General features: G+C 42.6%; 1 protein-coding gene across 1 annotated transcript; it reads right to left on the reverse strand.

The window, feature by feature from the left end:
- Positions 1 to 1,631: 1,631 nt before the first annotated feature.
- Positions 1,632 to 3,298, reverse strand: Tacstd2 (tumor associated calcium signal transducer 2). Its single transcript, XM_052172570.1, has one exon. It carries the CDS (start codon positions 3,212 to 3,214, stop codon positions 2,261 to 2,263), a length of 954 nt encoding a protein of 317 aa, XP_052028530.1. The 5' UTR covers positions 3,215 to 3,298; the 3' UTR covers positions 1,632 to 2,260.
- Between the last annotated feature and the right edge of the window lie 8,338 nt (positions 3,299 to 11,636).

The raw sequence follows: 11,636 nt of genomic DNA on the forward strand, positions 1-11,636 counted from the left end.
CTTCCCAGGACCAGGGACCTGGGAGAGGAAGTTTTAAGCTTGGAGTCAATCAGCCATCTCCTACCAGCCTAAATCACAAATGCCAAACACACAGCTCCAGGTTCAGAAGATGGGACCCTGAGGGCCGCCACCCCTTAACCACCCGCAAGGTACTTTAGGCTGAGGCTCAATTTGGTTGTCATAGGGGGTAAGGTGAGATTCGTTTCTGGGGAGAAACTGAAGCCTTGCCTCTAGATTATTGTGGAAGCTGTTTCCTGGATATTGTAGTGACTTGTTAGTGTTCCACAACAACACACTCGGCTTCACAGAAGTGAAGGAACAGGAAGCGTTAAGCTTGATGAAATCGGTGACTGGCGTGTAGAGTCAATGGAAAAAAGATGGATGTGCTCATAAATCCGGGTTTGGGGAAGTTGCCTAATAGCTAAATGAGACTAGTACCTCCTACATCAGAGTAGGACTCTGAAAATACGCTTGTGAAATGGAGCCTCGATAGTTCCCACACTTGAGCAGAATGTGGAGGTCAGCCTGGAGAAGTAGGCCGCCAAACCAAAGCGGAACACCCATGCCTGCCATCTAGTTGGCAGAGCAAGTGTCGCTGTTCTGCGCGGACGCGAAGCAAAGCCTCACGTTTAGCATCCGTAGCACAGGCGTGAACCCCGGCCATAACCCCTTAGGGGCCCGAGTAGACACGAAGTTCAGCAGGCTCAGGCTAGGTGTTGGGACACTGTGGATGGCCGGGCCGCTCCCTTTAGCCCTTACTCTCTGCCAGACCGGACCGACTGGTTCCAGTGGCTCACACAAAGGAATCTGGGTGGCCTTCCCTCTCCCCGGAGTACTGCCCCCGCCCCCTCCCTAAGCCTGCGATAAAATCAAACTGCACCCGCCTCTGGGCTAACGAAAGCCGGGAGAGGAAACCGATACTCGCCTGCCCGCTTAGGCCCCACCTCTCGCGGCTTTCGTTGCTAGGCAACTACACCTTCCACCTCTTGGGAAACACTGGAGAGCCAGCAGTAAGTGTTAGAATTTCAGGAAAGCATCCAAAGCTGCTACCCCACCCCATTCTCCCATGCTTCTCTAATTCTCCCAACTTTTACCTTTAGATCTTTCCTCCCTTTTGTCCCTGGAACTTAAAATAGCAAGCCTTTATACAATCTGTCGCCAACAAGCGCGCGTCCTCACAAAAAAAGAAATGGACTCTCAGCCCTATTCTTCAGAAGATGAGTTTCCGAGACCTGAAGTTATTTATATCCTACAGTGGGCTTCGCTCCTTCACGTGGCTTAAAAATCACAATAGAAGGTTTGTCTGTTAATAAGCAGGGAAAGGCTGCGTCCATCTCCCACTCCTGTTCAGATTTGAGGCGGTTAGTTTTAGCAACTCCCTTCAAAGGAACAGCAACCTCAAAGTTTACATCTTTCCCTCCACCCACTGCTGAGGATGGAACCCGGGCCCGCAAGATGAAGCACACGAGCCCAGCCTCCAGGAAACACCAGAGTATCAATAGTTAGAATTTCACAAGCAAGTGCTAGAATTTAAAATGTAAAGTTCAAGTATTAGACAAAGGAGAACAATAAAATGATATAAATCTGGAGGGAATGTTCACACAGCCTATCTTTTTAGGTGTGCCTTTCCCATATTTTATTAAACTTGAGTTGTTGCTTTAAAAAACAGCATTATCAAAGAAACGCATCTGTACAAACATTTTACAAAAGAAAACTCTAGCGTCAGCTACATCAAGGGCAGGCAGAAAAATAGATGCAGTCCAACAAAGACATTTAAAATGACTTCAGACGTCGGAAACGCCTTTTCTTCCCATACATACAAACGTTGGCGATGGCAGATGAACACTGCATAGGATCAACTAGTGAGCTGCTCTTCCTTTCCTGAAGGTTGTGAGGCAGGGAGCGAATGGATCAGCAACAACCCAGGAGAGCAAAAGCGCTGCTTTCCCATTTCAAACCCTTTAAGTCTTTGGGTAGATTCAAGTCGCTGGGAAACAACTGGGCTGCCTGGCACTAGCTTCTTAACCAAGCCATCTAGCCTTTGCTTAACTCCCGGGTCAGGTTTCTAGTGACTGGACAAGGAATTTCAGAAATGCGTCCTTCAAAACCAAGGGCGAGGAGGTGACCTGAGCTCAGCGTCTGGAGAACTTGTTTGTAGGAGAGAGAAGGAAGAGGTCAAAGCTGGGAGGAAAATTACCTCCTGGCTAAGAATCAACTGGTCAGCCCAACTGGTCTGAGGTGCGGAGGAAACCCGTGGAATCTACAAGCTAGGTTCGCTTCTCATCTCCCCCAGCTCCTTAAGCTCCACCTTTTTGTATTTTCCCGACTTTCTCCGGTTGGTGACCACCAAGACCACCACACCAGCCACTAGCGCCACCACGACGACAGCGATGACAGCAATGAGGCCAGCCGTGAGGCGCTTCATGGAGAACTGGGGGGGCTTCTCGTCCAGGTAGTAGATGAGCGTCCGCTCCACATGCAGGGGCTCCCCACGCACCTGCAAGTCCAGGCCGCGGCGGCCGACGAATAGTGACTCGCCTTTGATGTCCCTTTCGAAGTAGTAGGCGGCGTCAGCGATGTCCACGTCTCTCAGGCCCTTCTGCGACGCGTTCTGCCGCAGCTCTATCTGGATGGTGGGCTCCTCATAGTGCACTGCGGACAGGAAGCTGGGGTGCAGCTTGTAGCGTTCCTGGAAGAGCCGCCGCAGCTCCGAGTCTAGGTCAGAGTGGTTGAAGGCTCGCTCGGTCGGTCGGTGGCGCAACTCAATGAGGATGTGGTGGGTTCGCACAAGTTCGTCGCAGCGCAGGCTCTGGTCTCCCTTGTCGGTGCGGCGCACGCCCACCGAGTTTACGCACCAGCACTCCGAGGTCTGGTTGCACTGGCGTGCCTTGAAGCGGCCCTTGTCGTCACACTCGGGGTCGTAGAGGCCATCGTTGTCCAGGATCGCGTGCTCGCTGGGCTTCACCAGGCTGCGGCCACTCTTCCCGGCGCTCATGCGAGCTTTGAGCAGCAGGCACTTGGAAGTTAGCGTGGAGCAGTCGACCAACGCCTGTGAGCCGATTGCTCGACACTGGCAGACCCCACCTGGGCCATTTGAGTTGCAGATGGTCATCTTGTTGGTGGGGCATGTGCAGTTGATCTGGGCCATGCAAAAGCGGGTCACCACCGCCAGCAGTAGCAGCATCAGCGGCGCTAGATCCAAGCCCCTCGCCATGGTGGGGGTGGAGTAGAACAGACGTACAGCTCCTGACCAGGGGCAGGGATTCTGAAGGATCAGGTTGGGTAGGACCCTGCAGGCGACTCCTGCCGGGCCGTTCCCTCCAGCTCTTATACCCTCCTGTACCTGTAGGACTGGTTAGCTGGTGACTCACTCAATGGAATTTGGGTGGCACTCCCTATTCCCAGGTCCCGCGGAGGAAGCCGCCAGTCCTGAGCTACCAGAGATAGGATCAGGCAGGGGAGGCTGCTCCTGCCACCTGCTGACCAAAACCCCCATAGAGGAAACCAGTACTTACCTGGCCCCACCCTGGAAAAGCTGTCCTCCTCCTGGCTCGGGACTAGAGCGTCCCACCTCCCCTAGTGCACCTCCGGAATTCCTTCAGAGGCCCAACCCCTGACTCCCCACGCCCCTACAATTCCAGACCCCCACAATCCCATACCTTCTTTTTCCTCTCAACACAGTATCTTCAGTTTCGTTCCTTCCCTCTTTTCTAGCTCTAGAACACCTTATAACACAGCTAAATTGTTCACTTTCTGATCACTTGTCTGTAAGCCCTATTCTAGGTAAGATGATGCAGATGAGGCAGGGAGATGTGAAGTCACCCACCCAGCCACTGATTTCCTAGTATTCTACCTGGGTTTTCTGCTTGGCTTTAAGAATTATAAGTGAGTATTTATGAAAACAAAATGTTGCAGCATCTGAAGACAGGCTAGTGAAACAATTCTATTGCTACAACACCGGCAAAATCCAGTTGTCATGGGGTGTCACTTATTAAAAGTTCTATTGAACACACACATACGCATGTACTTCTTTAAGATAAATGAAAAAAGAAAATTTTGTAGGGTCAGTCAGTCCACTAGGAGAGATGTACAATTTGATTCTAAGAGAGCACATTTTTTATTTTCTTTCCCTGTATTCAATAGAAGTGGATGAACTATTAAGTATAATGAGAGAAGGGAGCCATGAGGAACTGTGCCTGTTTAATCAGATGAAGGACTGACAATCTTTTTTAGAATCTAGAGAAAGTCCACCATTCAAAGCTGTGGTAAAATTAACAATAATTAACAAACTATAATTATTCCAAGGTCCACCTTCAAAATGCATTTTATATTATCAGCATTTAATGTGCACCACTAGTATTCTGAACAAGGGTGTTGTTTGACTCATAGAAGCCAGTCGGACTTCTTTGCACCATTAATTTTCAAGCAATTCCTGAGGCAGACAGATGCAAACATATTATTTTGTCTTTACAGACAGAGGAAGTCGAGACATGAGGGACAAATGCTTACCCAACAGCACTAGGAGAGATCTGGGCACACACCTCTGATTTCTATCCCCAGTGTCTCTTCAGGTCTCTTGAACAACTAGCTTATCCTGTCCAACTTCCACCCACCTTGCCTCAGAGAAAGATCTAAAGCACAAATCTGTGCCCATCTTTTTTTTTTTGTTGAGAAGACTGTGTGTGTGTGTGTGTATACATGCTTGTGTTTGTATGCATTGGTATGTTGTATGTACAAGTAAGGAGATATCTTGGCTCTAAGAACAAAGTTCATGTCAAAGTTACTGTGTTTCCAAACGCTGTCATAGTTACTGCCATCATCATTGTATCCCTGCAAACTTCTCAGACTTTCACAAGTCTTTGCAGAGTTGAGTTCCTGGAATCTCCTCTTTATCTGTTCCAGTATACAATTGTGATTTTCTGTTCAACTCCTTGGTTACTGTCAGGAAGCCTTTTCTGATTCATCCCTCCCAGATGCACTCAGGAATATGTCTTTTCTCTGTACTGCCTTATCTTTTGCATCCTAGGATTAGCAAAAACTACCCTTCCTGGGACTCTGTTGCCCAGAGTAAAGTGGGTACTTTTTTTTTCTGGGAATCTAAATAGACAAGGCAGCGAATGGTAAAGCTTTGTAAACTCTAAGACAATGTTATATCCCATTAAAAAAATTATCTCATCGCTTCACTTTTCAAGTGATTTGCTGGGTAGTCACTCTGTACTATAACTTTTAATGCCACCTCATTTTCATTCCTCTGAGTCCCAAGCCAGATGGAGGAAAGCTAGTGGGGCGGCAGTCTTAGGGCTGATACATATAGGTGATCATGTGTTGACTACTTAGTTAACTCGTGAGATTTTGTTATACACTGGGAGGAGTGGAGTAGTTGGTGTCCAAGCCTGGTATTCTCTATGGGAAGACAGAATGAGCAAAGATGGCCTCCACATCCCCTGGCTTCCTTCTTTAATAGCTGGTCCTGCCAGGCTCTCCTCACCAGGCACAAACTGATCCAGCTCTGATTCTCTCTTCCTCTAATTAAACACAAAATCAAGTACTAGCTTAATTTCTCTGTTTTTTTTTTTATTGTAACTTACTTAGAAATACTTAACAAAAGCTTTTCATCATCTCAGGATTGTCCAGTGCTTACAAGGAGCAGCAGCCATGTCAGAGTACTGCATCACGAGTATATAGGAGGCACTAGGTACTGTGTGTTGGTTAATTTCACAGTGAATTGTGCACAGAATGTCACAATATGGATATGACACTCCCTGTAGTGTATATGTGAACTATTTAAGTCTTCATGGTCTAGGATAGATTAATATCATCACATGTGACATCTTTGATTACCATTCCTACCTTAGCCCACTTTCTAAATGCCTAGTTTTAAGGAAGACTAGATAATGGCACCCCGAGTTTGCATTTACATGTATGCCTGAACAAAGAACTTTAATGGTCTTGTGCCTGTAGAAAAGGGGGATATGTTTTGATGAGGGGCTGTTTTAGGGTTCAGGTTAGTGTTACAATTGGGTTAGGGGTTATGTTTAAGGTTGGTATTTGGGGGTTAGGGATAAAGCTAGGAGATAGAATTAGGCTTAGTCTTCAGGTAAAGGTTTATGGTCAGTGTTGACTAACAGTTGGGACTGAGTTCACTTTAGAGTTATGGTTAGAAAGTTAGGGGTAGGCTTCAGTTTTGGCTAGTGTTGTTAGGTTTTGGGCAGATTAGGGTTAGTAGTAGAGAATGGGTTAGTGTTAAGGTTTGAGTTTTGGGGTTTGTTTTAGGGTTTACTGTCAGGATTATAGTTAAGGTTTAGTTCATTTGGGTTAGGTTGTAATTAGGTTTAGTGGTAGGGTTCAGAAGAATTTACGATTGAGGTTGGGTTAGGACTACGTTTAAAGTAAGGGGTTAGGGATAGTGTTCTGAGTTACTGTAAGGCTAGTGTTAGGTAGTTGGCACTGAGATTATGTTTATGTTTAGATTTAGTGTTGGTGTCAGGTTAGGATTAAAGTTTGGTTTGGGGTAGTGTTGGAGTGCAACATTTATGGTTATATTAAGTTTATTAGTATTAGATTTAGGTTTATGGTTAGGGTTACATTTTATATTGGGTTAAGGTGGATTAGATGTAGGGTTAAGTTTAAGGTGTTGGGGGGATAGTTGTTAGAGGCAGAATTAGGGTTTCTCGTTGCTGATATATTTAGTTGTTGAATATAGGGTTAAAATTATGGTGAGAGCCAAGATTTGGTTTTGATGTCACTTTAGGTAGAGGTTAGTTGTAGGCTTAGAGTAAGGTTAGAGTTGTGGTTTAGATTAAAGTTAGATGTAAATGTGAATGTTTAATTTGCTTTGGAATTATGGTTAGAGTCAGAGCTAAGTTTAGGCTTAGGACTCAGGGAAAAGGAGAGTTTAGTATTAGGTTAGGTACAGAGTTTGTGTTAAAATTGCTTTATGGTTACTTTTAGACTTAGTTTTGTTGTTCAGGTAGATGGTTTTGACTATGGTCTCATTAGGGTTCTTATATAGTTATGCTTAGAAATATCATTAATGTGAGGATTAGACAGGGTTATGCTAGGGCTAGGCTAGGGCTAGGCTAGGGCTAGGGTTATGTCTGTGGTTAGTATTAGGGGTAGAGAAAATTAGGTTCATTTCTAAGATTATTAGAGTTGGAGGTATTGTTTGAGTTGTGGTTTTGGGGTTAGTGTTAAGACTAGAGACTGTTTTAGGTATATTTTTAAAATTAATGTTAGAGTTGGAGATAGGCTTAGAATCAAGGACAGTGCTACATTGTTGCTTTTGTGTTTTTTCTTCTTTCTTCTTTTTCTTTTTTCTCTTTTCTTCTTTTTTTTCCACTTTATTTACATTGTTGTTAAGATTACTATTTGTACTGAGGTTAGGTTTAGAGCTAAGTTTAGGTTTATGGTTCCTAGTACTGGGAGAGCCACTGTTAGGTTATAGATGGTTTAGTCCATAGTATGGTTATAGATAGCTTAGGGATTGCTATGAAATTCTATAAAAGTTCTGGCTATTGATATGATAAGAGTTAAGGTTAGTTTTAAACCCAGTTTTAAGAGTTTTGCTTGAGGTAGTGCTCTAGTTCTATGTAGGGCTAGAGATATACTTAGGGCAAGAGCTTGAGCTTTTTGAAGGCTAACATAAATGCTAGGATTTGGGTTAGTATTCAAGTTATGTGTAGGGTAGAGCTAATTTTAGGTTTATGGTTAGTGTCTTAGAGTTTTACTGCTGTGAACAGACACCATGACCAAGGCAACTTTTATAAAGTGTAACATTTAATTTGGGCTGGCTTATAGGTTCAGAGGTTCAGTCCATTATCATCAATGCAGGATCATGGCAACATCCAGGCAGTCTGGCGTGGGAAGAGCTGGGAATTCTACATCTTGAAAGGCCTGATGACTGACTTCCAGGCATCTAGGAGGAGAGTCTCAAAGCCCACCCACACAGTGACATACTTCCTCCAACAAGGCCAAACCTCCTCCAACAAGACCATACCTCCTAATAGTGCCACTACTTGGTCCAAGCATATTCAAATCACCACAGTTAGGGCCATGGTTACAACTTAAGTTAGAGGTAAGGTTGGGCTGTCCTTAGAAGTAGTATTAGATATAAGGTAGAGTTTGGTTTAGAAGTCAGGTTGGACTCCTGGGCATATACCCAGAAGACTCCCCACCATGTAATAAGGATACATGTTCGACTATGTTCATAGCAGCCCTATTTATAATTGCCAGATGCTGGAAAGAACCCAGGTATCCCTCAACAGAAGAGTGGATGCAAAAAATGTGGTATATCTACACAATGGAGTACTATTCAGCCATTAGAAACAACGAATTCATGAAATTCTTAGGCAAATGGATGGAGCTAGAGAATATCATACTAAGTGAGGTAACCCAGATTCAAAAGGTGAATCATGGTATGCACTCACTATTAAGTGGATATTAACCTAGAAAACTGGAATACCCAAAACATAATCCACACATCAAATGAGGTACAAGAAGAAAGGAGGAGTGGCCCCTGGTTCTGGAAAGACTCAGTGAAACAGTACTCAGCAAAACCAGAACGGGGAAGTGGGAAGGGGTGGGTGGGAGGACAGGGGAAGAGAAGGGGGCTTACGGGACTTTCGGGGAGTGGGGGGGCTAGAAAAGGGGAAGTCATTTGAAATGTAAATAAATTATATCGAATAAAAAAAAAAAGAATACAGATTCAAAAAAAAAAAAAAAAAGTCAGGTTGGTTACACCAGTCAGAATGGCTAAGATTAAAAATTCAGGAGACAGCAGGTGTTGGCGAGGATGTGGAGAAAGAGGAACACTCCTCCACTGCTGGTGAGGTTGCAAATTGGTACAACCACTCTGGAAATCAGTCTGGCGGTTCCTCCGAAAACTGGGCACCTCATTTCCAGAAGATCCTGCTATACCACTCCTGGGCATATACCCAAAAGATTCCCAAGCATGTAATAAGGATACATGTTCCACTATGTTCATAGCAGCCCTATTTATAATTGCCAGAAGTTGGAAAGAACCCAGGTATCCCTCAACAGAAGAGTGGATGCAAAAAATGTGGTATATATACACAATGGAGTACTATTCAGCCATTAGAAACAATGAATTCATGAAATTCTTGGGCACATGGATGGAGCTGGAAAACATCATACTAAGTGAGGTAACCCAGACTCAAAAGATGAATCATGGTATGCACTCACTAACAAGTGGATATTAACCTAGAAAACTGGAATACCCAAAACATAATCCACACATCAAATGAGGTACAAGAAGAAAGGAGGAGTGGCCCCTTGTTCTGGAAAGACTCAGTGAAGCAGTATAGGGCAAAACCAGAACAGGGAAGTAGGAAGGGTTGGGTGGGAAAACAGGGAGAGGGAAGGGGGCTGATGGGACTTTCGGGGACTGGGGGTCTAGAAAAGGGGAAATCATTTGAAATATAAATAAAAAATATATTGAATAAAAAAAATTCATGCCTAAAAAAAAGAAAAAAAAAGAAGTCAGGTTGGGATTAGGTTTAGGATTAAATCTTAGTGTTAAGACTAGAGGTGTGTTAGGCATAGAGCTTTATTTAGTTTTAGGGTTAAGGTTAGTAGATTTAGGGCTTGGCTTGGATATTTTTTATGGTTAATGCTTGGGTTAGTGTTTTGATTAGGTAAGAGGTAAGGGTATGGTTTGATTTAGGGCTTGGAAAAAAACAGTATTGATGTTATTTCTAAGCTTAGTTTAAAAGTTAGAGGTAGGCTTGGTGCCAAGCTTAAGGATGCATTTGTTGTTAGTGTTAGTGTTAATCCTGGGTTTAGTTTTATACCTAAGTTTATATTTAGGGTGAGATTTGATGGCAGAGCCATGCTTAGAATTATGGATAGAGTTTAGTTAAAGCTTGATGCAAAGCTAGTGTAAGAGGAATAGATATCATTAGAAATAGGATTAATGTTAATTATAGACCTAGTGTTGGGTTCAGTCTTGAAGTAGGCTAGTTGTATCAATAGCTGTAGCTTTTCCAGAATTTTATAGCAAAGCCTAAACTATTCAGGCTTGAGGTAAATGAAGTAGGGTTCATTTAGGTCTAGGTATTTATTTAGGGCTAGTGTTTTAGCTAAAGTTAAGGGTAGTGTTAGAGTTAGGTTTAAGGCTAGTATTCAAATTAAGTCTGCCCCTAGAGCTAGCTTTAAGTTTAGTGTTAGGGATTGTTTTAGATATGGGTTAGGGCTAAGGTTAGAATAGGGATTGTGTTTTGAGTTAGTTTTAAGGTTAAGACTAGTGTTAGAGTGAATGTTGTTTAGTGTTAGGCTTAGGGTTAGTATACAGTTAGTTTAGGTGGGTTAGAGTTGGTAAAGATTAAGTTTAAGGTTTATTAGGCTTAGAGTTGGCGCTGGTCTAAAATTAGTGCAGGATGTAAAATTAGAACTAGGGCAGAAGTTATTGAAGACCTAGTTTTAGGGTGCAGACTTGAGGTAGAGTTATAGTTTTATTTACGAGTAAAGATATATTTAGAGCTAGTGTTTAAAGTAGGTCTAAGTGCAGTGTGAGATAGACTTAAAAGTAGTATTAGATTTAAACTTGGGGCTAAGGATAGATTTAGGTCTACTCCTTGAGCTAGAGTTTAGCATAGGGTGGGAGCTAGGGTTGGGACAATAGTTCAAGTTAAATCTACTGTTAGAAGCTACTGTTAAGTTTAAGGTTAGGGTTATGGCTAGTTTTAGAGTTAGGACTGTAGATAGCATTAGAACTAAGGCTAGAATACAGTGTGTTTAGGATACTCTATTTTTAGGAGTAAAACTAGGGTTAGAGCCAGTGTTTCTGTTAGATATAAAATTTTGTTTAGTGTTAGGTTTAAGTTTTATGGATAGGGTTAGGACTAGTTTTAGGTAATGGTTGTGATTAGTGTTAGCATTAGAGTTAAGATTAGCATTTGGCAAGGGGTAAATTTAGTGTTAACATATTGATTTTGGTTAGTTTTAGACCTAGTTTTGTGTTTCGACAAGATGAAGGGTTAAGGTTAAGATTTTGATTATGATCTGATTAGAATTATTGTACATTAAGGCTAGGATTAGGGTTAAAATTAAGATTAGAAAGTGCTGGGTTAAGGTTAGGTTATGGTGATAAAAGGATAGGTTTAGTTTTGTGTAATGGCAAAGGTTACCTAGTTATTGTTAGTTCTAGAGACAATTTTAGGCTTATTCTAAGGTGAATGTTAGAGTTTCAGTTATGTTTAGATCAGAGTTTGTGTTATAGAATGAAAATTTTAGTTATATTTCTGAGATTTAATGTGAAATTTAGAAGTATGGTTAATTTTAGGGTAGAGTTAGGTACAGTATTGGTATTATTTCTAAGGTTATTGTTAGAGGTAGTCCTGTGTTAACTTTAGGACTAGGTTTAAGTTATGGTTAGTGTTCCTTGGGTTTGAATTATTGCTAAGTTTAGATTTAATGCTAGTAGTAGAGACAGTGTTAGCATTATGAATAGCATTAGGCAAGAGTTTTGTATAAAGTTGGTATAAGGTCTTCAATTATTAATAGAAGTAGGGTTTAGTTTTTGAATTTGAGCTAAAGGTAGGGTTACAATTTCTTTACAGCCAGTCATGTATTTAAGGCTAGTGTTTAAATCAGGGTTAAATTTAGGGTAAAAGCTAGGG

This window comes from Apodemus sylvaticus, chromosome 2 (genome assembly GCF_947179515.1).
Source record: "Apodemus sylvaticus chromosome 2, mApoSyl1.1, whole genome shotgun sequence".
Taxonomy (NCBI): Eukaryota; Metazoa; Chordata; class Mammalia; order Rodentia; family Muridae; genus Apodemus; species Apodemus sylvaticus.